This window comes from Talpa europaea (assembly GCF_964194135.1).
Source record: "Talpa europaea genome assembly, chromosome: 3".
In the NCBI taxonomy this organism is placed as follows: domain Eukaryota; kingdom Metazoa; phylum Chordata; class Mammalia; order Eulipotyphla; family Talpidae; genus Talpa; species Talpa europaea.
In genome coordinates this window covers 80158389-80184919 of record NC_140069.1, presented here as the reverse complement: position 1 = coordinate 80184919, position 26531 = coordinate 80158389, and the positions used below count along the sequence as shown (strand labels likewise).

Here is a 26531-nt window from a genome sequence, read left to right as displayed (position 1 = left end):
GTGCGTGACAGACTCCGGGAACAATGGTGCAGCGCACAGACCGTCCAGATGAAGCATGCTCGTCTGAATTACACCGACGACGGGGTGGCCTACAGGCAAACAAAATGGTTAAACAATACATAATCAAGTTTTTATTTGGTATTTCCTGCAAGGCTCTACCAGTTGCCAGGGAGTGTACTGTATTTTTTCTTCAGCTGTATTAATTGTTGACCATAGCTGGCAGAGCACCAAATGGACAGATAAGGGGGAAAATGGCATCTGGACATTAAAGCCCCAAGTGTAGTGGGGGGGAAAAAAGCACAAAAAATTACAGCATATATCAGGAATTTTCCAACTAACGATGTGCGGATGTGGTAGCGCGAGGGAAAGAGAGCCAAACTGAGCTTGCTTTGTTCACTAAGAGAGGCCCCCCTGGAACATTCCTTGTAGCTGTGCATATTTTGGCTTCATTTGTACAGTTTTAACTTTATACTGTGTGTGGAGAAGCTCAGTTGTAACTGGTCGTTCCTAATAATTCTATTGCAATAATTAAAGTTCATGGATAGCTGTTATGTTCTTCATTATTTAGAAAAGCTGCTTCAAAAACCAAGTCTAAGCTGAAAACTTTTTTAAGGGACATGTCATTACTGTATAAAAGATGGCAACAATTATTTTCTTTAATTTCACAACATTTTTTTTCCTAGACAAGATTCATTTATGGAGACAAACAAGAAGCAATGTCTTTAAAACTTAGGATAAGATTGTGGGGAGGGGGCTTGGGGGGTGATGTCTAGACTGGGAGTGATGAGATCCCTTAGCCTATAAATAAAATATTACCCCAACCGGTTTGTAAAACATTTGTGATAGAGACAATCCCCTTTGCTACTTTCGAATTCCCTTTAAAATGGAAAAGTAAAATATTAATAAGTTTGTTGCACAAACAAAATACTGTCGTTTTGTGACCTCAGTTAGAAGTCATGTGTTACAGTTTTAATTCAGTAGTACAATGAGACATCTCCAGTTGAACACAGCTCCCTTCTGAAAAGATTGGTAAGCTTTGGAATCCCCAATGAAAGTACTAATAGTAATACTAAGAAAAAGAGGAAGAATGTATGTGGAACCATTATCACTGTGAAATGTTTCTGGGAGAGGAAAGGTTCTCTTGCAACAGCAGTGATCATTCTGTGCATGGCTCAGTGGTTACACTAGAAGATTCTGGGGTTAGACCTGGATTTGAATTCTGGCTCCTACACGTGGCTAGCTGTGTGTGGGTCTGTACTATCTGTATTAATACAGTCTGAACACCAGTTTCTTCCCTAAACTCTGGGTAAAAAAAAAAAGCTGTACGTACCTCACAGATCATTACAGGGTTTAAATATGTAAAATATGTAAAGTCCTTAATGAAGTGCCAGTCATATGGGAAACTCACAATAAACTTCGGCTCTTATTATGATATGGCCTCTGTTGTGAAACTTTTGGGGTTCTTTTAGCCTTGCAAAACATTGTTTCTTTCCAGTGTCTGCATTAGCGTTGAGTATACTTACTTAATCACCATTGACTTCTACAATAGATAGCAAGGAACAGGTTGTTTGGTCTAATGAAAGACGGGGCAGTGGTTTTGATTACTCTTGAACATTCTTTGAGGAGCTGAAATTGTAATAACTGTTTTCAGAAGTGCTAATGGCCGAGTTATTAGACAAAAAAATCCTGCAAAACACTATTTCCAAATAGCATCATTCTTGCAAGCTGGCTTCTGACTACTCGATACAACATACTTTATGATATTTTAGACCGCTCCCTGGTATCACAAAGGCCAAGACTTCATCTCCATCTTCAAATGTTAACAAAATCTTCTCTTACTACTGTGTCAAGTTTGAGTGATTTTCATGACTTATTTTAATGACTTTTATTCATGTCAACTACATTTTCTGGTATTTGTTGTCTTTTACTTTTATCTCCAAAAGTCTCAACCCTCTTGAAGGTAGGAAACATGAAATATGTTGGGATTTCATAGACTCTGAATATTAGAATCACACAATTCATTTTACACTCCAGGAATTCAATATGCTGTTCACTTAATAAAGGGAAGCAGTATTAACGATGGTCAATGTATAGATTCTAAACGTTTCCAAATCTGCAAAACTGATATTCCAAAGCATTTGTTTAAATGAGTCCCTAACATCAGATGAGTTTTTCACAAAGTAAATCTTGTCCTGAAACATTTAAGGCCTTACATTGTATTACTATTAAATAACATCTTTTGAGTAATTTAGTAAAGACTGTAATAAAGCATACACATATGCAGTAAGTTTTTAATGGTCTCTTCTTAGCATTAATAAAAGATTATTAACTCTCCCCCATCAAAACAATAACAGCAACTATAATAATAAGCTGAATGTGGTCAGCTTTAACTTAAGAACTGGAAAACTCCCTTTTCATTTCTACAATTGGCTTTTTCTCTCCAGCTGCTTTTTAAGTTGGGCTGTTAGCAATTTAGCCTGTCTTTAATTTTAAGCACCATTCTTCCAGTCCGGAGATCCCTATAGGAAGCCCCACTCTCAGAGCGGCGCCTCTCATTGGCTAGCTGGGAAAAGAGCATTTCTGCATAAATTGGATGCTTCCTTCTCCCCTGGAGACCAAATATGCTCATGTTTCACAATCCCCTGGTTTGTAAGCTTGAGTCCATTGCCTGAAGCTGGAAACTTTCACTTTGTAGAACACACAGCACACATCGAAATCCAGATCCAGTACCCCTGACATGCCCGTGGGTCTGATAGCAGATTGAATACATGCTTCCTAATCCAGTGTTTCTGAGTCGCTCTGACTGAAATCAGAAACCGATGTGCGTGAGAGGTGTCCTTCAAAGAAAGGTATTTCCTTTGTGCAGCTCCAGCGCATGCAGAATCCAAGGGGTTAACCTGAGAGCTGCTTTGAAAACAGAGGCGAAGGTCACTGGCGGCAACAGCAAAGGCTTTTAAAGCCTGCCGTCCTGAGCCTTTCACCCTGCCTTTCCCACCCAGGGGATTGTAAACATTGGCTCCCGGCCACCAAGTCCCAAGCACAAAACTTCTCTGTGCTTTCAGCATATACATTTATGCTTTTTTTTTTTTTTTTAATGGAAGCTGGAGCAAAGGCGCGTTATTGCTGTGAGCACAGAGAACATGTTTCTGTTCAATGAAAGGGGAGGAATCCTGTCCCTCTGGAATGTGAAAGCATGCAGATACGCTTAGTTAGCGGTGCTTCACATGTAACTTAGCTGCTGCTCTCCGTCTGACTTTCTCAGGTCAAAAGAATGTGCAGAATGCTGTCACTTAATCAGAACCCAGAAGAGCTCTTTTATCTGCCATTTGTTAGTAACTACCAATATTGCCCTTATCTCTTTGTCCTTTAGCTAGATCCAGTGCCCTCGGATATGAAAACTGGTAACATGAAAGCACTTATTACCTTGAGCATTACTGCTTGTTTTTCCTTTTTAAAAAGCACAGTTCTTTAAACGCCAACAAAGAAGTTGTGGGTTTTTTTTTCCCATTTATCTTAAAAAAAGTTTTCTTAGTTCTGGGACCATAATTGTTTGGTAATGTTTACAAGAAACCAAGATGATTCATATATTATGTTGCCATTTATACTTCATTCTTCAAAACTCTTATCCTTGTAACTGATCATTATAACCTTTACTGATTCAGTTGGATAAAAGCAGAATGGAATTTCCAGAGATGTTTGTTATGTGTAACTTAAATTTTTCCCACTCGATATTCATAATATATACTAGGGGTGGGGGTGGTAGTGCCCTTTCATCTATAAGTAATTTCAGTCATTTGATATCATTTTTCCCTCTAAGTGATTTCTAATGACATAGACAATTCATTTTGATAGGTACACATCTATTAAAAATTCCATCCCAGAAAAATTATACCCCATATCATTAATGGTCTTTTTTTATTTAGAAGTGATTACATTTTAGGGGCAGACATAAATTTATACCACTTTCTTCCGAATTGCCTACTATGAGCATATTTTGTAATAAGTTTGGATGCCTACTGACAGAAGGCACAGTTGATAGTGATGCTTGAACCTGAAAAGAATCAAGACTAACAACAGATTTACCGTACATACAGACATACAGGTGTGACTGTTTTCTAGCCTATAGCTGCAGTTGATAAGTAGTATGTGGCTTTGCCTTTTGCCTCTGTCTAAATGTCTCTTAAAGGTTTTTCTTTAAAAAAAAAAAAAAGATTTATTTATGTCTGCATACAAGAGCTGGGGTACAGGCCAGAGATGTGGGGGTGGCGGGAGGGGGGGGGTGAAAGGATTCACCAGAGACAGAGCAGGGAACAGAACAGGCAGACTGACTGAAATACACTGCTGAGGGGAGCAGTGGGTGAGACAGCAGAGATCTGCTGTGCCATGTGGGTTGCTTCCTGGCTGGCCGGGCATTGAACTCATGCTGCAGAGGCTGGGGATTGCTTGCTTCATAGTGTGGTGCTCAACCCCTTGCGCCACCAGGGAGGCAGGGAGGCCCTAAAGGTTTTCCTTTACAGTCTCTTCTGCTCTTCCATTTTCACTTTATTCATGGACTCACAAATTCTTTTGGGTTCTTTGTAATGACCTTTCAATTTTCCTCTTTAAATCTGAAGTTTGTGAACAGCATCACTGACCTGGAAGTATGGGTCCATAATGCAATGTCCAGGTAGTATCAACGAGCATGTAGAATTTATTTATTCTTGATTATCGGATTCTAGAGTTGGAAGGACTTTAGAAATAATTCAGTGTGGCCTCTTAATTTTATGCTTGGGGAAACTGGGGTCCAATAATACAAAATTACTTTTTAAAATACAAGATAACAGATTATTTAATGGTATATCTGGAACGAAAGCTGAGGTCTCCAAATCTTAATCCAGGACTCTATTCTACTCAGCCTGATAGCACCTATTACATGACACATATACCGGTGACTAAAGATGGAATTAATAAATGACTGATATTTACATTGTGGGTGTATCCAAGTAGGTAGATGTCCACTTAAGTGATTATGAGCAGATTTGTAGACTGAACAGGAGGTAGCATGAAGTCTGTATTTGTTCCCAAAGCATTCGGTGACTGGCATTTCAAACCATTCATCAACTTGTCACGCCTCAGTTTCACTATGATAGGTTTCTTTACAACTTCTGTAGTGTCCTCTTTCTCTTTTCTTCTCTTGCCTATCTAACATAGCCTCAAAGAAGAGTGACTTGAGTGACTTCACATTACAGCAGTAAACTCTGCATCAAAGCTGACAATATATGCAAGGAGGTTAATGGAGAGCACTGAATGATTTTATGACTTGATAAGAAAGAGTATAAAGATAAAGGCCTTCAGGATTATTTAGGAATTTCTGATAAATGAATTCTTACCTTTGTCATTTCCTAAACATTTCAAATTCAATGTATTAAAATGTTCTTCAATTTTAAAAAAGCTCAATGTCTTTAATCCAAGGAGCTTCTGTTCAACAAGCATCTGTTGAATTTATTGTTTTTTAAAGGCAAATGTTATATATACTCATGAAAAATAGAAACATTATTGAAATACATAATGATAAGTAATTAGAAAAAGTATCTGCTCCCCACTCTGTCTCTGATGAATCCTTTCACCACCACCACCCCACCTCTGGCCTATACCCCTGTTCTTCTGTGCATAAATAAGTAAATAAATCTTTAACACACATACACAAATGAATTAGAAAAGAATAAGAATAAAATGGAAAAAACAAACCTAAGTGTGGCCCCTCATGAAGACAGTCATATGAAAAGCCAGCCAAGGAAAAAATGTGTCAAGGCATGGAACATATCAGTCAACTTTGCAACTGCACAGTAGTGCTTTTGAAAAACCTGTGGCAAAGAAGACTTGATCAAATAGAGGAGGTAGGAGTGCTGATCCGGGAGAGCCATGGCTCTTCCTGGGAGTCCAGCCCATTCCCAGGTGTCAAACCTGGGTGCCCCCATTTCTCTCTTGTTTGGAAGTCTCTTTCTGTTAACCTAGGTAAGGAAAATATCTCATAGATTTATGTTATGGGGTCTCACGCAAGTAAAAGAATACAAGAAGTATATCCTACAAAACACAGTTCACGACTGAACAAAACAGACATTGTTATAATTTTGAAAAATTCTAAAACACATCCTCATTGCACATAACCTCTGTAAAGCATTAAGTGCTCAGTGCTAAGGTTACGCAGTGTTCGGAAACACAAATTACAAAGTACACTTGAGTGGTTTATAGTTCGGTAAATGAATCAAATGTGGTAAAATTATCCAATTAGAAGAGGTCAGAAATATCCTCTAAAAAGCAATGATGACAAGAAATGAAGGAGGGTAAAAATGCCTGGTTTTCATTAATAAAATGTTTTTCTCACAATACCATGAGAAAAATAATAGAAACTCTTAGCCTGCGTAGCTCTGTTAAAAAATTAATTTATTCTTATAATAGTCATAAAGAATTTGGGCACCCCAAGGTAGAAGCTTCAAATCTTTTTATAGGTAGCAGCCTCTTAATCTTAGAAAATGGGAAGACTAGTACTATGGTTGGTTTATAGGTACTTATTTTTGAGTGAGATTCAGCAGAAACTAATTAGCAAGTGCACTGTTTGAAGGACCTTCCTACAAGTGCCAGTTAGATTTTGTCATGGGATGTGTTCTACGGAAGTTTCTGATTGCCAAGGCTTTCAGATGGGAGAGTTTATACTTTCATTGTGAAGAACAAGATAACATCTTTCAATGACTACTTATCATTCTCTTGCATCATATTTAAGGAGTTTTTAAAATACAGTTAAATTGCTTCTCTGTATCTGAAATAATGGTCTCTGCACCCAGGCTTTCTTTTATATGTCAGGCTTTCTTTACATATAAAGTCTCAACATTTGCTGTTTATGCCTGAGACTTTTCTTTGAAGAGGTGTACTCCCTCTGCTGGCTCTAACTATGAAATGAAAGCATGTATATTTTTTATCACAAATCCCAGGAATTGCTTACATATGATGTTCTTTGCCTTAGACTTTTTCCAAAGTGTAAAATTAAACTTTAGTTTGGCTCTCTCTAATTATGGATATAAAATGGCCCAAGAATTTGAGAGGTGTTTTACATTTCTTCTGAGAATAATATTAAATTCTATGAGACTAGTAGTCATTTGACATTTAAGAAAGTTTGGCGTGCAGATTTATGTATATAAGTGCTCAATAAATATTAATTTCTTGATTGCAGTTATATTTTTATTATTGCAGACATTGTGTGTACTTTATTGTAGGAGCAATAAATTGCCCATTCTGTTTAATGAAGTCATCTGTGTTTCCTTACTGCTTTCACCAAGCCTTATTATAGTTCCAGCTACACTGTATTATGTGTTTGTTTTAATATTTGCCTCACTAGACCATGGCTCCTTCAGAACAGGCACTGTCTTCTCTAACAGTCCTTCAGATTGCAAGCCCCGTAAGGACAGGGAACCATAGTTCATTCACTAGCTCTGAGCGCCAGCCACCTCTGCAAATGTTTATCCACTAAATGAGGAAAGTAATGGGTTGTCGGAAAAGTCATGACATGTTTTTTCTATGTTTTTCAAGCAAAAAGCCATCATGGCAACCCAATAATTTCTATGGTCATTCAGTTTCTGAACTATAAGGGGAAATGGTGCCACATGTACACTGATTATTGTCCTGCAGCCCAACTCCCACCCTCAAAATAGTTGCCATGGTTCCCCATGTTTAAATTTCATGCTTGGGTGAGTGTGAGTGTCGGTTCACCACAGATAGACATGTGACTACATGACTTCATCAGAAGGAAAGGTGACAACAGGAGCTAATAGCTTGAGGTTTGCCTCTTAACAAAACTGACAGGTACAGTTCTTTAGTTTGATATGTTTCAGATTTGCCCATAGAGAATATCTAGTAAAAACCACTGTCCAACAGCTTCTAAAATTTTTGCGTTAATATTTTAGCTTAGAATCTTAAACATTTCAAAATATTTTGTTGTTATTCTCCACTGCTGTGGGTTCCCCTGCTTTTGAATATAACACTGATTTTCCCTTTACGACATGGGTAGAGGGACTCCCCAGTGGCGCAGCGGGTTGAGTGCAGTGCTGTGAAGCTGTCCGCAGCCTCTGCAGCACAGGTTCGATCCCGGCCTGCCGGTGAGAATCCCACATGGTGCGGCAGACCTCTCCTGTCTCACCCACTGCTCCCCTCAGCAGTGTATTTTGGTCCATCTGCCTGTTCTGCTCCCCACTCTGCCTCTGGTGAATCCTCTCACCCTCCCGCGCCTCTGGCCTGTACCCCAGCTCTTGTATAAATAAAATTTTAAAAATAATAATAATAAAATAAAAATAAATAAATCTTAGTTTAAAAAAAAAAGTGGGTGGAAATCAATTGCCTCTGTGATATTTCTGATGTAGGCAGAGAGCAAACATAGCTGAGCTTTCCTAAGAATTAAAACTGATAAGGCTCAAGAAGGAGGGGAGAATGCGATGAGTATAGAAGGCCTTATAGAAAAATCAGTAGCCTGATGCAGTGACAAATGGCATCAGTCAGGGAAGTGATAAGGAGGGGTGAGGACTAGGGTAAACAGGACGCACCTCAGTTCAAGCTAATTGTTGCCATGTAATAATGGGGATGCACCTAATACAAAAATGTGGCCTTACTGTTGCCAGATCTTTGTTTAGGAAAGATAGAGAGATTTTATGTTTAAAAAAAAATAATAATACAAAAGAAATGGAGTCAGTGGCAGTTGGCAGAATTATGACCCCAAAGATAATAAGGGAATGATATCCAAGATCTATAGAGAACCCAGTATAGCTCAACAAAAAGAAAACCAATAGCCCAATCAAAAAATGAGCAGAAGACATAAATAGAGACTTCTCCAAAGAAGACAACAGATGGCGGATGAGGTGAAAAAATGCTCATCATCACTTACTGTCAGGAAAGTGCAGATCTGTGACTATGTTCAGTTAAGTGGCAAAGAGGAATTAAGGTTGCATATGCATTAACCTTCCTAATTGGTTGGCCTTAAAATCCATAAATTATCCTGGAATATCTGAATGTGCCCAGTGTTATCCCAAGGGTCCTTCAAATTGGGGGAAGGAAAAGAGCCTCTGGGAGTTGTGATTATGGAAGCAAGACAGAGAGATGCAACATTTGCTGGTTTTGAAAAAGGGGGATGGAACCCATGAACCAGAGAGCGTTAGTAGCCTATAGCAGCTGGGAAAAGGAAAGAAATGGATTCTCTTCTAGACCTTTCAGGAAGGAACGTTTTAGCCCAGTGAGATTCCTGTTAGATTTTCAACCTCCAGAAGAGTAAGAAAATGAATTTGTATTGTTTTCAGTTACTACCTTTTTTTTTTTTTTTAAGATTTATTTATTTATACAAGAGCTGGGGTACAGGCCAGAAGCTCGGGAGGGTGAGAGGATTCACCAGAGACAGAGCAGGGAGCAGAACAGGCAGATGGACCGAAAACACTGCTGAGGGGAGCAGCGGACGAGACAGGAGAGGTCTGCCATGCCATATGGTTATCTCCCTGGCAGGCCAAGAATTCAACCCGTGCCGCAGAGGCTGCAGACAGGTTCACAGCACTGCACTCAACCCACTGCACCACAGGGGAGGCCCTTCAGTCACTACCTTTTTGTAATTTGTGACAGCAGCAATAGAAAACTAATACATCAGCTAAAAAAAAAAGATGTGGGCAAAACCACATCTGTTGGCAGTTGAGTACCTATACATTTCCGATTTAGAATCACTGTGAATGGCATATAATTTTCTAAGTTGCACGGGTCCCATGACCTAATCAGCCCTCTTCAGTGCCCAAATTGTCTACAAACTCTGTATAAATACATAGCTTACATTCCTCCAGACAAGAAAAAAAAAAATGCTTAAAGAGTTTCGAATTTTCTAAAACTCAGATGAGGTGTAGTTTCTTCAACAAATGTGTGGGGAAAACCTGATAGCCGCGTGCACAAGAATGAAACTAGATCACTTTTTCACACCTTAAAAATTAACTGAAATTGGATTAAAGACATGGATATAACACCCAAAATCAAAATTTACATTGAAGGAAAAACATAAGCAAAACTCTCCTCAACATTGGTTTCAGTGATGTCTTTGTAGATTCATCTCCAATGGCAAGAAAAACAAGAGAATAAAAACAAACGGGACTCCATCAAAATAAAAAGCTCTGCACGGTTAAAGAAACTATCATTAAAACAAAAAGCCACCCTATTGGGTGATAGAAAATACTTACACATCTGATTTTCATATCAGACAAGGGACTGATATCCAAAATCTGTAAATAACCCAATGCAGCTCAACAAAAAGAAGACAAATAACCCAATCAAAAAATGAGCAGAAGACATAAGTACACACTTCTCCAAAGATGACATACAGATGGCCAACGGGCATGTGAAAAAAAGGTCATCATTACTTATTGTCAGGAAAATGCAGATAGAACACCTCACACCTGTGAGAATGGCCTATATAAAAAAGACCAGAAATAGTAAGTGCTAGCAAAAATATGGAGAGGAAGGAATCCTTGTATACTATTGGTGAAATGTAAACTGGTATGGAAAACAATGTGAAAGTTTTTCAAAATACTAAAAATAGATCCGTATGACCCAGCAATTCCACTCCTAGGTATCTACCTGAAGAATGCAAAAAACACTAATTTGAAGGCATATGTGCACTCCTCTGTTCATTGCAGCTCTATTTACAATAGCCATGTTAAAATATTTTATGTAATCCACATATTTTCTTAGATATCATTGTAATCACTTCTTAGACAATTTATCAAAGCCCTCTTATCCTAGCAGTTCCAAGGATGAGAGAAGCTACCTGCCACAGATTTCTAGAAAGCAGCAACATTCTTTGAAATATTTATAAATGGAAAAGTAATATTTCTTTGAATTAGTTCTGTGGTAAGACCAAGTTCTACCCTAACTGGAGGGTTACTTTTCCTTTCAAGTAGTGTTTGCATGCAGCAACCACACAGCCCCAACCAGACACATATGCAGCATGAGCCCCAGGCCTAGGTGAGAAGCCTTCCGCTGGTTTTTATGTTCGCACATGTATCTCTCCCACTAGCGGATGTACCTAGAAATACTCTGTAAAGTGCTTGGTATTAGTGTGGTTCTTCCTAGAAACTGAGACAACTTGAAGAAAGCATGCAGCTCATTAAGAGCAAATGGATTTATGTTTTGTGATTATTTAATTAGCAAAGCTATATTCCTTATCAGGATTCTCTCCTCCTCTCATGGAAGGTCTAAAGATATAAATAATTTACTAAATGTAGAAAGTGTTTTGTTAAAGAAAGGGGAAAGTAAAAAAGGAGAAAGAAATTAAAAAATTTATAAAAGAAGGAAAGAGAAAATGTAAGGCTCAGGCACATATTATAGCAGATTCCTTGTTTTATTTTAGTGGCTTTGAAATCAGATAGTAAAGTCCAGAGTGATGTCATCACATCCAAAGAATTGTCTTCAGTCATCAAGTCAGAAAAATTTTATGCACAGCGTATGAATTTTTTTTAATTCAGGAACTATGTTATAAAATGGTGGGTGTTACTGTTTATCACTCAGATTCTCCAAACTATATTGTTTATTCTCCTTTTTCTCTAGTGCTCTGCATATTGCTCTTGTGCAGTGATTCAAAGCACCCTCTTTACCCTGTGTCTGCATAAAAGGGTGAGGGATGAAAATGAGAAAAATCTGACCTAGGGAACTGATTAATTGGTGATTTCCTAGCAGAGATAGGGACTGCAAAAGGAGAACAAGTTTGGAGGGAAGGACGATGCTGTAGTTTCCCAGGAAGGAATGTTTTGGAAGAATAGCTGTGAAATGTTAGCAGCAGAAACATACCTGTGCACAGTGACTTCTGGTACCCTTGCAAAGCATTGCGGTTAGGGAGACTTTCACTACCCGCCTCTGAATCCAGCCATTTGACGTCTGTGACCCCAATCTCTCATCTTGAGAGATTGATGAAATACTTTGGGATACTAGAAAAATTTTCTTTTGTTCTTGTCAGCATTTCTGTTAAGGCAACATTGCTGTGGATATAATTGTTTGGAAAGTACATTTATTGTAATTGGACTTCAGGTTAAATATATATGTAAATATATTAGCAAAGCTATATGTAAATAGACCTGAGGTCATTCCGTCTCCCAGTGAGAATGAACCCGAGTTGAATAAGCTCTGCTTCAAATGCTGGTTCTGCCATTCACTAGATGAGTGGTCCTGGGTAAGTTATTTAACTTGTGAGTTTCGGCTTCCTTATCTTTAAAAAAAAAAAAAGAAGTCATTCATGCTTTTCTTATACCATTAGACTGAAGATATTATCTAAGGTACCAAATGAAGTCAACCCAGCAAAGTATTTTTATATCTTCTGTTTTCTTTCCTTGCCCCCCAACAGCCCATTTCTTTGCCCCTAGATGGGATAAAAATGAAAAGATTTTAGAGAAAAGATCACAAAATCTTACAATCCACCTAACATTGAACACTTTTATTGTCAGAAAACACTTCCTTTTGTCTAACTTAATTACTAGCACTCAATCTCAATCCTTCTCTTGGTTGTGTCCTTTTTTGTTTGCAATTTCCTCCTAAATGAACAGCATGAACTTGCTGATACTCAGAAGCATGTTTTCTTTATCTCTTTCCTTTAATAACTAAAAGGTAAAATACAATGGAAGCTCTAGAATTCCTATAGACTTCAAATTCAATTTTGGTAGGCCAGATGATTTAGAAGTTGCATGAATGGGTTTCTTTTCCTGCATTCATGTCTGTGAATGTTTTTAGATGAAAAACATGTAGGGGAACTTGTGGGGAGTAGGTAATGCAGAATGAACTGTATCATGGTAGCTCCTTTTAGTTGAAGATCTCCAATTCCTTCCCATTTAAGGGAGGCAGCACCTCAGAATGGTAAGATGTTGAAGAAGTTTGAAGTTTGGGTTTGCACTTAGGTTTTAAAACGCTGCTGCCATTTTGCTCAAGCCACCTAACTTTGCAGTGTTCTTTAGTAAGTTTTCATGCAGCCTAGGTAAAAATGAACATAGTAACCAAAGAAAAAGGAAGCATGACTGTTCATAACAGAAAGTCCATTTTTAAATTCTCTTATAAATCTGAGTGATTTTGTGACCTCCCAAAGCATATAGATTTTCATAAGAGTTAAAAAAAACTTTTAAAAGGAAACGCCACGCTACGCAGTCTGCCATATCCTGTGTTCAGAAAAATTTTCATTTCTACTTATCTGTGAAGGTTGAAGGAATGTCTGCAAATATTTGCTTGGTTTCTATGGTGAACACAGAAAGAGATCAAGCTTGTGATTGTTTAGTGTCAAAATCAAAACTACACTATACTATACTTCTAAAAAGAGACTGAGTTTGTTACTTGAAACAATAGACATTTAGCAAGCATAACTATTTAAAGTTTCACAAGTTCAAGATGAAATTTAAACAATCCAGCCTGACATGGACCCCTCAGGCATTTTAAAGCTTCATTTTACAAAAATAAAATGGCCCTCACACTATATTAAAAATTTGTCTGTTGATTAAAGATGGTGTCGGTGAGCTCTCAATTCAGAAACCTCTGCGTCCTGCCCTAAATTATCTCTCCTTACCCTGTAATCATCCACTCTGCTATCTTCGGGCTAATTGTACATTTTTTTTACACCTGCTATACACAGGGCTCTGCAAGATACTGAAAATGAAAATTCTACTTTACAAATGATTTGTACCCTCAAAGGGCTGACTTGGGGTTAGTAAGTAGGCAGGTAATGGGAAAGAGTATGATAAGAACTAGAACTGGGGAGGACTAGGCAGGGCAAGGCTCAGAAGAATTAAGAGGGTGTTGTGAGAGGGCATTCCAGAGGAAGGTCCCAGCCTGTGGGAAGGCCACAAGGCATGACACAGCATGCATATTCGAAGCCATAAAGCCTGTTAGTGGGTTGAGGAAAGCTTTCGTGTGAAGGAGGAGCAGGCAACAAAGCCAGAAAGAAAGTGCGTGCCAGGGCAGCATGGGTAAACTGGACTTGAACTGGAAAAAAGCTCTGGAGAGTGGACAAAGGATTTTAAGCAGGATGCAGCTTCATCCACAGCTTCCCATGCAGTAGAGAGAGGAGGCAGACTGTTAGGAAAAGAGGAAGCATGTGACTTTCAGGAGAACAGAGGTACAGATGGAACTGTCAGGAGCTGGTGACTTCATTAGTAGTGGAGGTGAATGGGAAACCTTGCTTGCAGAGAAAGGCAATCTAAGTTGACAAGCAAGTTTCAGAAATGCAAGCATGCACTTTTGAAATTGAAATGCGACTGTTGGTACTAAGCAGTGATGTCTGGAAGACAGTGGAATGTGTGTCAGATTCTCTGCAGAGTTCTGGGTACAGAATGGACTCGGGTGTGGGGGGAGGACATCCCCGTATGATGCTCTCCAGCAAATGTGCATCATAAGAAGGCAACTGCCTAAGGATGTAGGCTTAGAGAAAATAATTATTTAAGGAACTGGTGGGGGAAGAGACCCACCCCCCGTCCCATGCAGAAGTTACGGAAAGACAGAATGAACACTGGGCATTCTGTATTCCACACTAACTAGCATTCTGTATTCTACACTAAAATCACTTCACAGAAGTCACCCCCACCCCTCAATCAACTTATTTGACTTGCTGCTTTTCCAATTTTTTGACCACTCCATCCAGAACTAACAGAGCAGGCAATCACATTTTGAACTAAAGTTTACTTAGACCTTTTAAAAGACTTGATGTCTGGAGTAAAGCATTGTAAAAGTAGATCCGCTCAGATAATAACAAAATGAAAGAGATTATAAGGTTCAGAAAAAGACAGTAAGTACAACTGGTATCATTTAGTATCAGAAGCCTGGATGCCTGAACTCTGCCTCTATTCATCTTCAGTTGGGTCATGACCACTGCCGCTTGGAGACAGGACTAAAGCCCCCATCTGTTGGGTGCCTCTTCCCAAACATTCTCCTTGTCTCCACTTGAAGAGAACACCCACCTCAGCTCATCGACCCTGTGCCATTGATCTGGGATGACTTCAGGTCTCATTCTCTCCCTCTCTCCCAAACTCCTGCCTGTGCTTCCCTTGACTAAACCCAGGAAGCACAATGTTCATAATGTGTTTTCTTGCTCTTGAAGCAGATAGCCATATAATAAGACTGAATCACATAACAGCTACCAAGTTTTTCAGCATCTTGGTGAAAGGGTATATGAATAAAAAGACTGTTGAATGGAATATTAAGTAAGAGGGGTTTACTCTGACATGTACTTTGAGTCAGAGTTGGCCTTGGCTCTACTTTATCTTATATTGTTATTGAACTGGTTCAAAAAATTGTGAATAGAGATCAAAGCAGTTTAAATAGATTCATCCACTTGTGTAAATATCCTTGAACTCGCCCCGTCTTCCGCTCCCCCCTCCCATTGCCAGATCCATTCAGCACCTCTAGAGGCTGTTAATACATGTAATGATTGTAATAAACATCGTATTTGCTTTGGTTCCAGCTGGCTCCAACCACCAAACTCTGTCCATAGTTGCTATTGTTATCTTTGCTTAGTAGACAACTGCATTGTTATCATTAGAAGCCACCTTTGTCATAGATTTCTAAATGTTGATCTTTATACATTGCAGACATTGTTTGCCTCAACATGTTTTTAAGTTTAAATTAACCATTATGTTTTGTTTTTAAGAATACTTAGAATTATTAAATGTAGGGATCTAATTGATTACACAGTTGAAAACTTTTCTTATTTCATGTAGTAAAACTTTGACACATTTTTATCAGTTTTGCTCATCCTTTATAAAGCTTTCAAATAAAAAATAATAAGCCTGGTTATATGTGACTTATACTGGTAAACTAGGCTATCTTTCATCAAAAGTTTTTAGTGGCACAGAAGTACAGTAATTCCTACACGGCCGAATTTATATATTACCGTCAGGAAGATTTGTTATAATTTGTACTCAAAAAGTTGGAACTTAGATATCTGAAATCCTGTGGCCTTACCAAAATGATCATCATTTGATATATTGAAATTTTCAGTGACCTAAAGTGAGGATTGAAGGACTCTGGGTCAGATCAGCTACATACTTGGGCTTTCTGGGTTTTTGTGGTTGGCTTGTATAAGTAGTGTGTATATTTTAGAAGTTAACCCTTGCCAGATGTTTGATGTGCAAATATCTTCTCCTAGAGTGTAGATTACCAAAGAGAGCAGGGAGGAGGGGGCAGAGGATAGGGCATAGGCATAGGAAGTTTAGTGGAGGGAAGCATATATACACATATGGAGGACTAAAAATGTAACACCAAAGTTACATAGATACGTAAATGACTGAGAGAGAGCAAAATGTAGTAAAGCAGAAATAAATGGTATAAGTAAAAACTAGATTCCAGAATTAGACACTCTTCCTAATAAAAGCAATAAATACCTATTGAATTTGCCCAATAATCTTCTAGGAATGATTGCCTTAAAACGCTTGTTAATTTGATATTTGTTAAACCCCATTTGTTATGTGCACAGTATCATGGTAGGCATTTGCAGGTATAACCATGGATATAGTTGGGTCCTCACCCGCAGGAGCAACCTCCTTAGGACATTCTTACAAGGTATGGCTTTCAATGGAGGTCAGTTCAGGTGGTAGGTGATAGCATCACAACTGGACTTTGTAAGATAAGTAAAATTTCTGTGTGTGGAGAGGAGAAATAAGAGCTTCCCTGATTAACAGGACAGTGTCAACATAGCCACAGCAAGCGTTAGAGGACATGTTTGTATAATTGAGTGGTACTCAAGGATAGGCAGCGATTAGGGATATCTGAAGAGTTTTTAAAAAATGGAAAAAATGACAAAGAACTCCAAAGGCCCCACCATGGAGATAAAGCCTAGATATCTTGTTTTTCTAAAAGCCCTGTGGATGATTCTGGTGCATAGTCAGAATTGAGAGCTAGTAGTGTGGTCTCATATTGACTAGGCTGTAAGGGGTGTGAAAGTGCTATGGGAGATGATACTGGGAAAAGATATTGGCACCAAATGAAAACCAAAGTTTTGGTATTGTCGGTTTGTTGGTTTATTTTCTTTTTTTAATTTCCATTACATCACCGCTGTCTCTCCATGAGATAGATCAACCAGATATCCCTTAACAAAATATGATCCCTTGTGTGAATTCAAAACAAAGCATGCTAAATGCGCTGAGGAAGAGAAGCCAGTCAAGAAACTTGTTCCAATTAGATATTGCTGTATAATCCTCCCACTCCTGAAACTTAAAAGGACAGCCATTTAAATATCACTCAGAAACCTGTGGGTTGACTGGGTTCAACTGGGCATTTCTCCATGTGATATCAGCAGAGGCGCCATAAATTGGGAGATCAATTGGGTTTGCATCTTCAGCATGGCTCACTCACTTGACTCTCACCTGAGAGCTCAGCTAGCACTATTGACTGGAAAATCTCCATGGACTTGTCATTGCATAGCAGCTGGATCCAAGATAAAGCATTCAAAAATGCCCACACAACCAGGCTTCTTATGATCTAGGTTTGATAGTCTTGAGCATTACTCCCACCATATTCTGTTTATCAAGCAAGTCATTAAATCAGCTCAGATTCAATGGAAGGTCAGTTAGCTTCACTCTATCCCTTGGTGGGATACAATTTCCTTCATACAGAGAAGGAAATTGATAGCAACTGTTTTTTAGAGAATTTCTGTTCTTCAGGAGGGTGGAGGAGGGAATTGGATGAAAATGGGAGGGAAGAGCACAAGGGACTATGGTGATGGTGCACAGATGAATTGGTGGGAATTTCACAGGGACTATACCGAGATCATAAAGCATACATGGTGTAAAAATGAAGAATGATGTAAGAAATATATAAAATAAAATAAAATAAAGCATCCAGTACTGTAGCATTAAAATACATAAAGCAGAATTTCAGGAAGATTAGAAACTTCCCAAGAAAACATTAAATGAGGATAAAAGAAATCTGAATGATATAAAATGCATATGTTGTAGATTTATATATTAAATTCCTTATCTGACAATAAAGATATACCTTCATTTCAGGCATCCATAAAGACTGTCTGTACACACACACACACACACACACACAAGCACTTGACTATACTGTCATAAATCTGAGAACATACTGATAATGTTTTCCTAACCTCACAACCAGGCAAGTTCTTAATATTTTACTTGTTTTCTGAAAAGAGCAGCATAGATGGGGGCTTTCTTATGATTTCCCATGTTGTCATGATGAGAGCAGTTTTGATGCATTCTGGGTGTTCTGTAGACCTCAGCAGTAACTGGAATTATCTCCTGATTTTCTAAGAATGTTGAATTGAGAATTAAGGAGAATCATTGCCATTCCCTGTTCTCCATGTATTCTTTTAAGCCCCTTGAGGGAAAAAAAAATTAGCATTTTTTTGTTTTAAGTCTGCTTGATTTTCTGAAATGCATTTTGTCATCCTAGCAAGACACACAATCTGAGGGGGGAAACCAGGTTGTGGGGATGATGTAACTTCCTGGGCTGTCAGTAGTGAGTGCTACTCATTTAGTGCTTCTCTCTCAGTGTCCTCATATGATTTATAGCAATTCTTTCCAAACTGGATCTCAGCATGAAACCACTCAGAATGAGGCATTTAAGCGCATAGCCATCGTCCTGGGTAACACTCAGATCTGTTTGCCATTGCAGGTCGTCACGCTGTGGTACAGAGCACCAGAAGTCTTGCTTCAGTCCAGCTACGCCACCCCTGTGGATCTCTGGAGTGTTGGCTGCATATTTGCAGAAATGTTTCGTAGAAAGTAAGAATACCTTTTGTGTTACTCTGTCTTCCTTGGAAAGCGACTCCTTGGGTACTGGGTTATCTAAGTGGCAGTATGATGTTTTTGTTTCAAGTAGGGCCATGATATCCAGGTGCACCTGCTTCAGGCTGCCACATTCAAGCCTGCCCTGAAACCTCCTTCTCAGTCCCTACAAGGTAGTTTTGTAGCTTCTAGCTCTCAGGAACTCCAAAAAGGAACACTCCATTGCTCTTAAAATTTATATTGTTTTTATAGTGGTGCTAGGATGTGGTGAACATGAACCATATATTATATTATGTTATGTAATGTTATATTATATACTGTTCTAGTGAAGAAATATTCTCAGGGTGGACTTTGCTCAAAGGAGGGGGGCCAGGCTATTAAATAATTTTGATGGTGGGAATTGTTGAAAAAATTGATTGATTAAACTAAAAATGAATAGGCAAAAAAGATTTCAGCATTGTTTCAGAATACTTTAAATGCTGTCATCTGGAGGAAAGATCAGACATACTTGCGCACTCTACAGAGCAAAACTAGTTGCTGAAACGGGGTAGGGTATTTAACATTTATCTGAAAAGAATATTGGTGTTTGTGAAAATAATGAATTCTCATTGGATGTCCAAGGAGAGGGTGAACCTCATCATATCAGGGGTATTTTCAATGACTTCTCACTAGATGACCTCCATGGCCACTCTGATGCTAAGCATCTGTGATTCGTTTGTTTGAATTTCAGGTCACAAGAAATAACCAAACAATATAATAAAGATCTGCCAGGAAAATAATCCATATCTCAGTACTAACTTCAGCCTGGTCAAAATTAAACAGGGAACTTAAATCATAATCTAATCTTTCTTTGTTTTCTATTTTTATTGCCATGGGAAAATGTGAGTTGGGAAGCTGAGTATACTCCCTTTGGAACTGTTATGTGACAGTTCAAGGTGTCAGTCATTGCTATTTTTGTTTGTTTATTTTAACCAAATGAAGTTTTGGGTATGTGAAAAATTTTTGGCCTATTTATAGAATTCAACAGAGTCATCTTGGATCACAGGAAGGTGTCATGGCAGGGAGGTCAAAACATACAGGAGTTTCATGTAGGCCTACCTTGTGCCAAGTGCAGCACCAAACCTTTTCCCTTATGCTACCATTTTATTCCTCATAGTAACTGAGCTGCGATGGCAACTATGTATCAAGCAGCTATAAAGTATCAGGGGCATGAATCCAGAAGTCTTGTGCTATTTTTCTACCAAAAAGGGAAGAAAGAAAGTAAAATATCGAGTTCAGCTCCAGTGTTTGCCAAAGAGGTTAAATAAGTGGTATTCAAAATGTGGTCCTTGAATCAGCAGCATCGGCCTCACATAGGACCTTGTTGGAAATGCATATTCTCAGATCCATCCCAGACTGAATGGATCAGAAGCTCTTGGGCTGGGCCTTAGCAACCTGTGTTTTAAGAAGGCCTCCAGGTAACCTTCATTCATCCTCCAGGTGAAGAATCTCTGCTTGGATGATAGGATCACCCAGGACTGGGCAGCCTTTAAACTAAACAAAGTACAACTCCTAGAACTCTCCCTTGAGATTCTGGTTCATTATTGGGATGGGATCAAACATTCCTGTTTTTAAAGTACCTCTGGCAATCCTTTTCATCAGAAAAGCATGGATTTCTTACTGTCACTATTGCAGACTGGGACTTTAAGACAGTCATTCCAGTTCATCCCAAGAATAAGTGGGGGCAGCTAAGGGTTGATGAGAGAAATGTTGACTGGAATTCCATTCATGTGTCTAGAATTGTCCTCAGATGTAAAGATAGTGCTTCTGTTATAAGGGGAGAGGCGATCAGTTATTTTTCAGTAGTACAAGACTTGAGCACCAACCATATTGATGATAAAATCCATTATTTTTTGAAAGATATTAAGAAATAAATTTTAAGATACTTACTAGTGAATATCATTAAGCATTCATTAGTAAGGGATCTGCTGTATTTTTTAACTATAGGTAGTCACCACCTATGGAACAACTGCAACCCAAATTTTCATTTTATATTAATATGTATATATATATATGTACACATATATTTATATTGACATTGTTCCACTGAAGTGGTAGTATAATTCTGCAATCTAGTTTACAGAATCTTACATAACCTGAAACTTTTATATATATATATATATATATATATATATATGTAATAAGTTTGCACTAGTTCATCATAACCTATTTTCTATTTGTAATACTTTACTGTGGGAAATTTCATTCTATGTTTCCATCTAAGATGACAAGAATTCACCTCACTCAGTACCAGGTCCACGAAAGGTAACTCAAATGTTGGAGACTCAGATTAACATTCCTCTGAGGATAGCAGCAACAGTTTGCTGGCAAAGTGAGATATTGGATAGAGAGAAACCCACTGTCTCTTTATATGTACACGAAAGGCAGCACCCCCTCTCTTAGAGAGGTGCAGATGTAGTAAATTGAGAAATAATTGCCTGTCAGAGGAAGCAATATCAGAATCCAGGCATGTGTGCCTTTAAGGCTGAAAGAGAATGAACATGGGCCAATCACACACCCTTCCTGGGGTGGGTGCGCTGTCTTCTAGGTAGTTCCTGCCTATTTGGCTGTGACCTTGAATATGGCCATGGTATCTGGCCCTTGTTCCTGCTTAGTTCATGTTTGGTATTTCCTATGATAACACACCGATATCTGAATGTGCATGCTTCTTACTTACGCCAGATGTCAGCCCCTGGCTTGACCTGACTCCAGCTTGACTCCTGATTCAGTGTTGACCAACCTGTTGCAGTGCCCAGTGGAGAATTCACAAGCCATGGATTCTGAAAGCAGACTCCCTCCTTACCTAGCTAACCTTTCTAACCCTAAATCAGGCACACATGGCACGTGTCCACTCTGGATTCCTTCTTGTTCCTAAAACAGTGGTTCCCAATTTTTGCCATCTCATTTACCAGCCATGTGGTTTTTGACATATATTTACGACAGCTATACTATTATTTACCTTTTTTTTTCCACTAGGAAAATCAATGTATCTGTTTCTGTCACCTCAGCCTAAGCAAAAATATATAAAATCACAGGTTGATGAGCCCGTTGTTTGCTTAATACATGCTAAAATAACTATATTACCACTGAAATTACTTTGAAAATTAGTTTAGGGCCTCCCCTGGTGGCGCAGTGGTTGAGCTCTGGGCTGCGAAGCTGCCCGCAGCCTCTGCAGCACCCGTGCAATCCCACCAGCAAGGGTCCCACATGGCATGCGGACCTCTCCTGCTGTGCTTGCTACTCCCCTCAGCAGTGTATTTCGTCAATCTGCCTGTTCTGTTCCCCGTTCTGGCTCTAGTGAATTCTCTCACCCTTCCGCGCTTCTGACTGTACCCAGTGCTTGTATAAATAAATAGATAGACAGACAGACAGACAGATAGATAGATCTTTAAAAAAAAAGATTAGTTTATATTTGACCCCCAAAATCATCTCACATAACACCAGTGATATATGTCACACTTTGAAAGCCCTATCACAAGTGTTTCATTCAAGCTACAAAAATCTTACTAAGTAACTACTATTTACAAAGCCCCTTTCTAGAGGGGCAGCTTAAATCCTGGTGGAGAAGAGAGATATTGCATGGCCAGTTCATTAGCTAACCAGACGTGGGACAAGAGCTCTAAAGAAGTTCATCCACAGTGAGTGGGTCTAATGAGAAGACTATTTCCAAAGAAGGAAAGGGATTTCTCAACCAAAGGCTAGAAGTCAGGCTTATTCTTCCTTGCAGTTCACATTCTAGTTGTCAACACTGAGAAGTAATCATTTATGTTTCAGCAAGGCTGACCACCCTCTATCACCTAGGGAGAAGAGAAGCTGAGGGAGTTAACACTTGCCTGTCATATGATAGATGTGGGCCAGGCCTTCCCATGCTTTATCTCATTAAATCCACATTCTGAGGACTATCGTGCAGGGTTCCCAGATGACAAAATAGAGCCTTCCACAAGGAGAGTAAAAAACTTGTCCCTGGGCACACAGCCCTTAAATGGCAGGTCTGCCCCAACTTTTGATTTTTCTGCGCTGCCCTTAATGTTGTTTGACCAACTAGACCCTTCTCTCTTTTTTTTTTTTTTCCTGGAATGTTCTATGTGTTATTACAATGTAGTGGCAATGATATTTCAGAGAGGTCAAGAAGCAAAATATACACATAATAGCTTTGATTTCCAATCTCTCTTATATTATGAAGGTTGACCAGTTATCTGTGATACTATTAAGAGCAATGTACCTCCTCTTCTAAAATAAATATCTAAGAAACAGGAACACAGTACAAAGAATCTTATGGCAGATGGTTGACAAAGAGCCAGAGAGTTTAATACCATCTGTCACTATAATCTGGGTTTAATAATTGCCCACACTGACCCACAGAATGGTAAGGACTGGATATTTTATCTCCTTCCTTTAGCTCTTTGTCCATGGTAATCCATTTTTACTCCACACTGAGTTATATTTTAATAATAAAAAATATTACTCTGAATTTGCTCATAGACAACTAACCAGCTTGAGGGTTGGAGTGAGGTGGGATCAGATGGGATAGACAAATGGGTGAGGTAAATTGATTTTTAACTTAATAACAAAATTAACTCTCTAGGTAGCTATTGGTCACTTTGTGATCCTAGTCAGAGCTGTTGTCTGTGACTTAAAAGTTATGGGGTTTCCCAGGTATAGCAAAGTAATAAAAAGAAAATACAAATATAAAAAATAAAATGTATTACTAATTCTTTGAATATGGAGATTGTGGTAAACAGATAGTAATTCTTAGAAACTGTGAGTTGCACCTGTACTGATCCTAGCTAAGAAATGCCAAATGCTACCAGGAAGAATATAACAAATAGAGTCACTGTTAGAAGGAAACAGACAAGGCTTCATGATTCTCTCACCTATGTGAGACAAGCCTCTCTAGGCTTGTCATCATTGATTTCTATGAATTAGACTCCCAGTAACTGAGAATCTGACAGTGAAACTGTCCTTTGTGGTTGCGCGGTCTGTGAGCAAATTTATATAAAATGTCACTGAGTGCCTTGCCAGTTTTCCCATTGGCTACTGTATTGGTGTTTTCCCATAAGCGAGCTCTCTCCTCGGTAACATCAGCCCGTAACTGGCCGATTTGAACACCAACACACTCCCAACCCTGGACTTTGAGAGGAAACCAGGCCACTCGGCTGGTCGTGCAGATTTCTTATTGCTTCTCTGATATTTTCCTAGACCTTTCTTTCCCCCCGCCCCCAAATCACCAACCAAATGATGAGCAAAGGAAATACCCAAGATGGTACCCAGGAAGAGAATCGATTTTGGTGACTAAAGCAGACAGCATTCTAAACAAAAACAAGTGAACACTTTAATGTAATCAATATTGATTTCTCTTATTCTTAATGTGTATCTTGCTTAAATATGAATCTGAAAAATAGATACTTGTTTTCACAGCATATGCTGAGAAGTCACTGTCAGGCCTGAAACTTTCCCTATGGGGGTAGCTGTGCAGTCTTCCAGAAACCCAATGCAATGCATCCTATCAGATGTCCTGGGTCAGCCTGTTGGTAGTGTTCTCTGCAGAATAGGTTTTATCTTTTTAGCATCCTTCCTACCGTTTTGCCATCATGTCCTTCACTCAGCTTCTGGTCATTGCTTCCCTTTAACTGACAACCACTGCTCCCTGTCGTCTTCCTGCATTTCTACCCTTGACCTGAGCGGTGCGCTCCCCCCTTCTCAGACTGGCAGTCCTGGTCTGTGCAAGGAGGTGCCCTGCTCCCCTGACCTTTCCCTCAAAGTGTTCTCTTCAAGGTAACTAGAACCTGGCCTTTGCCCCTCAATGTTCTGTTCCCCTGAGAAGGGAATTAGGATATGTTTGGCCATCTGCTGCTTGGGGACATTATTCTGTCAAAGCTTCTCCACTTCTTTTTTGCAAACCTCCTGGAGTCCCCTCACTCCTGTCTTAATTACATCACCTGTCACCTTCATAACAGTCAACATTTGTTGTTTTGTTTTGTTTTTTAAGCATGGAACACAACAGTAGGGAGAAATGTTCCTGATGGACCTCTCTTGCACATAGGAGGAGAAAGCATTTGAGGGTCCTGATGGACTCCAAACCTCCATGACTTTAGTCACACTCTCCTTTTCCCCGGGTCTGTACTTTAGCATTCAGTGACCTTCTGATGGACTGAGGTTCTCTGCTTACTTTTCAGGGACACTGCACCTTAGGGGACATCATCAACTAAATACTGCACCATTAAAAGGAAGGCTTTGCTCACAGATGGAAATAAGGACACCAGAGCACATGCTTGTTCAGCATTTGCCATGTGGTGTGTCCCCTCTTGTCTGGCTCTCTCCCTTACTCTCTGCTACCATTCCCTTCCCTTTCATCCCCCACAGTCTTAAGCCCCACTTGACTCCCACACTCCCTACCCAGCAGCCTCATTGCAATTAATTGGAGTGAGTGAGACTACCCAAATTGAGCCCCTCTGCTCCTTTCAACTCAAAAATCTCTTTCTCTTCACTTTCTCTTCCTTCTCTCTCATTTCTGAGAATGATGCATTACCCCTCTTACAAGGCAAATCCGTCAACCTATACTCTTGATCCTACCCTGCTTCTAAACTCCCCTTCCATCCATCATCCTTTTCTGACTTCTGACTTTTCTGACTTCTACTAGTTCTCATCTCCATCCTGGAAAAGACCTGCATTCCTCCTTTTATGCCCTCAGTCTTTCTGCTTTCCTTCCCTGCATGATCAAACTTTTTTAAAAAGAACTGTTTTTAAAAGAACAGTGACTCTACATGCATCCTCCACTTCTTTACCACTTGATCATTACTTAATTCCTTGCAGTGATAAAAATAATACTGATTGGGTACTTGCTGTGAGTCAAGCACATACTCAGTGCTTTAGAACATTTCATTTAAATCTCAGAATAACATTACAGGGTACTGTTGTCATACCCATTTTACAGGCAAGAACACTGAGGCCAGAAAAGGTTCAGTAGTACAGAGTGCCACAGCTAATAGGTGATGGGGCTCTGAAACCAGGCATATCTGACCACACTGTCCTCCCAGCACTTAGTATCTGTAGCATTTGAATATTGTGACCATTTGGTGCAGAAACCCTCCCCATCCTTACTACTAATAAAGAGCACTGCTGAGGGCCTTTTATCTCTCCCTTTTACAGACTCTTCTTAATCTCTCTTCTCCCAAATTTAGTTGTTCCAAAAGAGTTGTGTCTAGATCAGATACAGCTGACCCAAAGATGGGTTCCAGAGCCACCTTTCAGACCCCTGAGGGACTGACTCTGCACCAAACACCTGTCAGAAACCTTAGCTTCACCAGCCTCCTCAAACCAGCCATTCCTTTTACCTTCTCTTTTTCTTTTTCTTTTTGTTTTTTAAAGATTTATTTATTTATACAAGAACCAGGGTACAGGCCAGATGTGCGGGAGGGTGAGAGGATTCACCAGAGACAGCGGGGAGCAGAACAGGCAGATGACAGAAATACACTGCTGAGGGGAGCAGCGGGCGAGACAGGAGAGGTCTGCCATGCCGTGTGGGATTCTCGCCGGCTGGCTGGGATCGAATCAGCACTGCAGAGGCTGCGGACTGCTTCACCGCACAGCACTCAACTGCCTGCGCCACCAGGGAGGCCCCTTCTCTTTTTCTGTTAATGGAATCCACAGTTACCCACCTGGGTCCTTCCTCTAATCTTAGCACATATTACTTTAGATTATTCAAGATGAGCTATATTAGCAAATGTG

At 39.4% G+C, this 26531-nt stretch overlaps 1 protein-coding gene across 1 annotated transcript in view; it reads left to right on the top strand.

The window, feature by feature from the left end:
• CDK6 (cyclin dependent kinase 6) overlaps nucleotides 1-26531 on the top strand; it is a gene marked incomplete at both ends in the record, with an annotated part of 218215 nt that overhangs the window by 137665 nt on the left and 54019 nt on the right. The window contains one exon of the mRNA XM_084230841.1: nucleotides 18652-18761. Coding sequence (XP_084086967.1) covers nucleotides 18652-18761 — 110 coding nt within the window. The remainder of the gene's footprint in view (nucleotides 1-18651; nucleotides 18762-26531) is intronic.